This window comes from Oryza brachyantha, chromosome 10, assembly GCF_000231095.2.
Source record: "Oryza brachyantha chromosome 10, ObraRS2, whole genome shotgun sequence".
NCBI classification, from domain to species: domain Eukaryota; kingdom Viridiplantae; phylum Streptophyta; class Magnoliopsida; order Poales; family Poaceae; genus Oryza; species Oryza brachyantha.
The window spans coordinates 14,649,067-14,654,152 of NC_023172.2; the positions used below are offsets into that span (position 1 = coordinate 14,649,067).

Consider the following 5,086-nt stretch of genomic DNA (forward strand, 5'->3'; position numbering starts at 1 on the left):
AGAATTGAGGAGGAAACGATGGAAAAAAAATGTGGAAATCTTTTGCACCCAGAAACAGAGGATCTTGAGCCGCTCCAAGTTTGGTAAGCACACGCCTTTCACAGACATGGCCTACCCAAACTATTGGGTTTGAATCGATGAACAAACACATCGATCCTTCCATACAGAGGAGTGACAGAGAGAGTAGTTATCCAAAACGGCTCTCCTGATGGACCCGAGCAATGACGTGTCATGATCAAGACCGGTGTGAACGTATAATTAAGTGTTAAGTGGTGATCGTCTAATTTATAACGACATATTTTAAAATTAAATTTGTAAATAAATGTTTTTAATTATCTAAAAGTTAGGATAAAAAATAAAAGTTATGATGGAGCTTCAAAATAAACAAAATTTAAATAAAAATTTAAATTTTAGTCGATAAACATAATTAAAGTGGAAAGCATTAGCACTGCAGATTAGGCGTTATCCACAAAACAAACCTGTGTGTCAAGCCATCACCTCGGTCCCGGGCCTCCCGGCGGCGCGGCGACGGACGGGACGCCGCCGGCGCGGCACGACGTGACACGACCAAAATGGTCTCGATCCGCGTCATGCAAAGCTAAGCTTGTTCTTATCCCCTTCCAGTGATGGAACGAATCCAGATTATCCAAATCCCGTGTCGTGTCACCGCATTCAGCTCCTGCCTTAATTTCTTAACTTCTTTCCCCCATGGAAAAGGGAGAATCACCGGATTATAATTACTGTGTGGTAAATAACTAAACCAAGATGACTCAGCAGGATTATCAAATGGATAAACCACACAATCAGTCAATTACACATGCCTTCTCTCTTTTATAACTACCTAAAAGAACAAGCTAGTCGCAGTGCCAGCAGGTTGCTCTGCCACGTGGCCGAGCTGTCTGCCCAAGAGCTGGAGCTCATCACGACGCGTGTCGAGGCAGTCGGTGCCCACAGGCCACAGCCACAGGTCGGCCGCCGCCGTCTTCCTCGCGGGGGCGCGTCGCGTGTCCGAAAACATTCTGCACCGGCCAGCCGCTCTCTCAAGTATTTTCGCCGGTGGAAAGAAAACTGCAGGCGAAGCCAAACCCTGCGGCCAGCAGCTTCCGCCCGCGTGGTGGTTGCTTGTATAAAAGCCGGCCGTTGTGCGCAAGCGTCCGCCTCTCAAACTTGTTCTCCCCAAGTAAACCACTTCAGTTTCGCCTTTCGAGTGTTACACTGTGTTCGACCACGTTTCGATCGAGCTACCGTCTTCGTCTCCGTCCATGGCGAGAGCCGCCTCCGTCTTCGTCTTCTTCGTCGTCGTCGTCGGCGGCGTGTCGGCGCCTCTGGTGTCCGGCTGCGACAGGTGCGTGCGGCGGTCCAGGGCCGGCTTCCGCGACTCGTCGCTGGCGCTCAACGGTACGCACGGACAGGGACACCCCGCTCCGCTCGCGTGCGGGCTTGCTTTGTGTGTTTGATTGTTGCAAGATTGGGAGTTGGTCGATTGATTTGGTTTATTGGATCGCGCGATCCGCGTGCGTGCGTGCGTGCAGCCGGTTCTTGCGGGTATGGCTCCCTCGCCGCGTCCTTCAACGGCGGCCTCCTCGCCGCCGCGAGCCCGACGCTGTTCAGAGGCGGCGTCGGCTGCGGCGCCTGCTTCCAGGTAAATCGACAGAGCCTCTCATCTCTCTCACGCATGAACACGAACACGAACACGACGCACATCTGCAGTGCAGTACAGTACAACTAGCTGCTGCATTTTGACCGATCGGCGACATTGCAGGTGCGGTGCAAGGACGGGAAGCTGTGCAGCACGGCGGGCGCCAAGGTGGTGGTGACGGACGAGGCGCGGTCGACGAACCGCACCGACCTCGTGCTGAGCGCCGCCGCGTACGCCGCCATGGCCCGCCCCGGCATGGCCGCCCAGCTCACGGCGCGCCGCGCCGTCGACGTCGAGTACAAGAGGTACTGTAAAAACACGCAAGAAAAAAAAACACCCTCTTTTTCACGGCCATGGTATATCATGGTGTGTCGGTGGTGGTAGAGTAGTAGTAGCGATAATAATTAGAGCACAGCGACTTGCTGTTCAGCCACTGTTTATACCACAAACGCATTTCTCGGATGGATTTATGACCCGATTTTGGACGACCCATCGAGCAGGATACCGTGCGAGTACGCAGCTGGACGCAACCTGTCGATACGCGTGGAGGAGAAGAGCCGGCCGCCGCGCGAGCTGTCCATCAGGTTCCTCTACCAGGGCGGCCAAACCGACATCGTCGCCGTCGACGTCGCCACGGTAACCATCCAATCAAAACAATTACCCTCATCTTTTCTCACGTGTACAAGTCAAAATTAAAATTTCAAGTTGATTTTAGAGTTTTTTCAACATCTTATATATATATATAAGATTTGTTGATAAATATACACTTAAACTGAAGACATTTTTTTTTATTCTGAACAAGTTTGGGGATTTGGTGCAGGTCGGGTCGTCGAACTGGAAGTTCATGACGCGGGAGTACGGGCCGGCGTGGAGCACGAGGCAGGCGCCGGCGGGGCCGCTGCAGCTGAGGATGGTGGTGACCGGCGGGTACGACGGGAAGTGGGTGTGGGCCGATACGGAGGTGCTGCCGCGGCGGTGGATGGCCGGCCGGGTGTACGACACCGGCGTCCAGGTCACCGACGTCGCGCAGGAAGGGTGCTACCCGTGCGACACGCAGGAGTGGAAGTGACCGACAGCACCGCCATCTCAATTACTAGAAAACTGTACAGTCCATTTTTTCCTTTTGGTGCTTTCCTTTTCCTTTTTCTCTTCTCCCGTTTCTGGGACGCACATTGAGCCGAGTAGAGTTAGCCCAAAATCCCAATGAAAACAAGTTGCCCTCTCGTCTCGTCTCGTCTCTTGCTGTTGTTTTTGTCCACTCGGTGTGCGCGCATGATGGTGGGGGCGTTGGGTTTGTTCGTCAACGGCGAGTGGTTCGTCCGCTTTCGTCGCCACGATTCCGAGTGCGCGCATATGCGGCGGTCGCGGAAACGGAGCGAGATCGAGCCGGCAAATGCTGCTGGCACATTCGGTGAACGCGCTTTCACATTCCGACGTTTATTCGCGTTGTATAGAAAATTTTCTTTGATTCATATTACCATAAACAAGTTGCATTTTATCTAGTATATAATATGAGCAATTTTACTGCTCCTAATGAAATTTTGGTATCTTATTAAGTACTTATTAAGTACTATAAAATTGCTTATATAATATATTACTATGATTTTTTTTCAGATTTGTATATGCACGCTCCCAAACCGTTTTTTATAAAATTACATGGAAGTCATCATGTCACTTTAAATCTTAAAGTATTTTTTGCGTATATATTTCTAAGAAAAAATTACGTAAAAGTTCGTTGTGTCACTTATTTAAGTAAATGTTAAATTTATAATAGTTAATTTTATTACTTATATTGTTATATATATAAATTAAATAAGTTTTTGTCTTGTATCCTTCGTAATAAAAACACATCAAAAGAACACGCTCTGCATTACGCAAGTATAGGTGTAACTCGTGCCACTATAGTTTACTTCTTGTGTTACACAACTAAAAGATACTTTCTTTATCTCTTAAAATATGTGATCGTTTTGGTTATAATGTTAGCTTGAAAACTTAAAAGAAAAGAAACACCAATGTAAATAGTGACATGTATAATTATTGCACTGTTTGAGATTAATATTAGTACATATTCTTATCCCTAAAGGATAAATAGACGTTGGGGTCATTTTACTCGAGCAGTAAGTTATTTAAACTTTAACCAAAGTAGTCACATTGGGACTAAGGTACTTCGCAATACTCAATACTCAATTGTATACCCACTCCATTCTAAATTATAAGTAGGTATAAAACTTAAATTGTACACTGTAAAATAAATATATATGCACCGATTCGTAAGATTTTAATCAATTTCGAAGGCAGTCAGATGAATCCAATAAATTCAAAACTTCAAAATTAACTAATAAAGTGACTCAACGAGAAAATTTTTAATATCTCCTAAATATCCTAAAAGTATTTATATTATGAAATAGATATAGTATTCAAAGAAGATCCCACCGTATATAGACGATGGTAGATTCATCGATAGGGATGGCGTGTAAAGGCACATCGGGTATTGCTATCTCATAAACCCATACCCACTGCTAAAAATTCGTATCATTAAATTACCCATACCCGTCACAGGTAAAAAATTTCCCCATACCCATACCCGCTTGGATAAACCTTACCCGTCGGGTCATCCATATACCCGCAAAAGTTCAAAACAATCTAAATATTCCAGTTTCCATATAATATATTGCATAGACGCTAGATACTTAGGACATCACACATTCATATAGTGTGATGAAAAAGGTATTGATGATTTAAATACCTATAATTTTTGGTTAATTAGGCTAGGCTAATTTGATATTATGCCATGACATACATTTAAACCTGTGGTATTTATTACCCATGGGTAAACGGGTATGGGGATCATAAGAACGTCTCCATACCCGCGTAACCATCGGGTGAAAGTATTTGTCCAATTACTTACCCACGGATAATATATTTAGCTCAACCCATACCATAATGGGTAAATACTCATCAGGTCTCGGGTCCCCGTCGTCATCTCTATTCATCGATCATCATTCCTGCAATAGTAAGGTTCTTCCGTATGGTAGAGATGATTAACAAGGGTAAGGGCCCATTTGGAGCCTGCAATGGTTGGGCCTAGATTTGGAAGCACTAAATTTTCGGGGTTTTCATTGGAATGGGCCGGATATTCTGGGTTTCGAAAGTAAGCCCAAAAGGAATTTGTTGTCGTTGTGACGCCCTCATATTGATTTGGGCCGAACCACCGAAAGGTTAAACCTCAAGAAGGCCCACATAACAACATCCTTTTTTTCGTTGGAACCATACAACAACAATTCGTTCGATCACAATTCACAGCTACGACATGTCGATCAATCCATAGATTAGTTCACAGCCTGTACGCCCATTTAGGCCGTGTTCGGCGTAACATACCTTACCCCGTATTACTTCGTTTTTCGCATGCACGTTTTCCGAAATATAAAAAAGTGTAATTTTTGTAAA

General features: G+C 45.7%; 1 protein-coding gene across 1 annotated transcript; it reads left to right on the forward strand.

Annotated features, from left to right (window-relative positions):
- Positions 1-940: 940 nt before the first annotated feature.
- On the forward strand, positions 941-2,862 carry LOC102706884 (expansin-like A2). The gene is made up of 5 exons (XM_006662499.3): positions 941-1,398; positions 1,533-1,642; positions 1,763-1,944; positions 2,140-2,275; positions 2,460-2,862. The coding sequence occupies exons 1-5, from the start codon at positions 1,263-1,265 to the stop codon at positions 2,706-2,708; spliced, it is 813 nt and encodes a 270-aa protein (XP_006662562.2). The 5' UTR covers positions 941-1,262; the 3' UTR covers positions 2,709-2,862.
- The last annotated feature ends 2,224 nt before the right edge of the window (positions 2,863-5,086 follow it).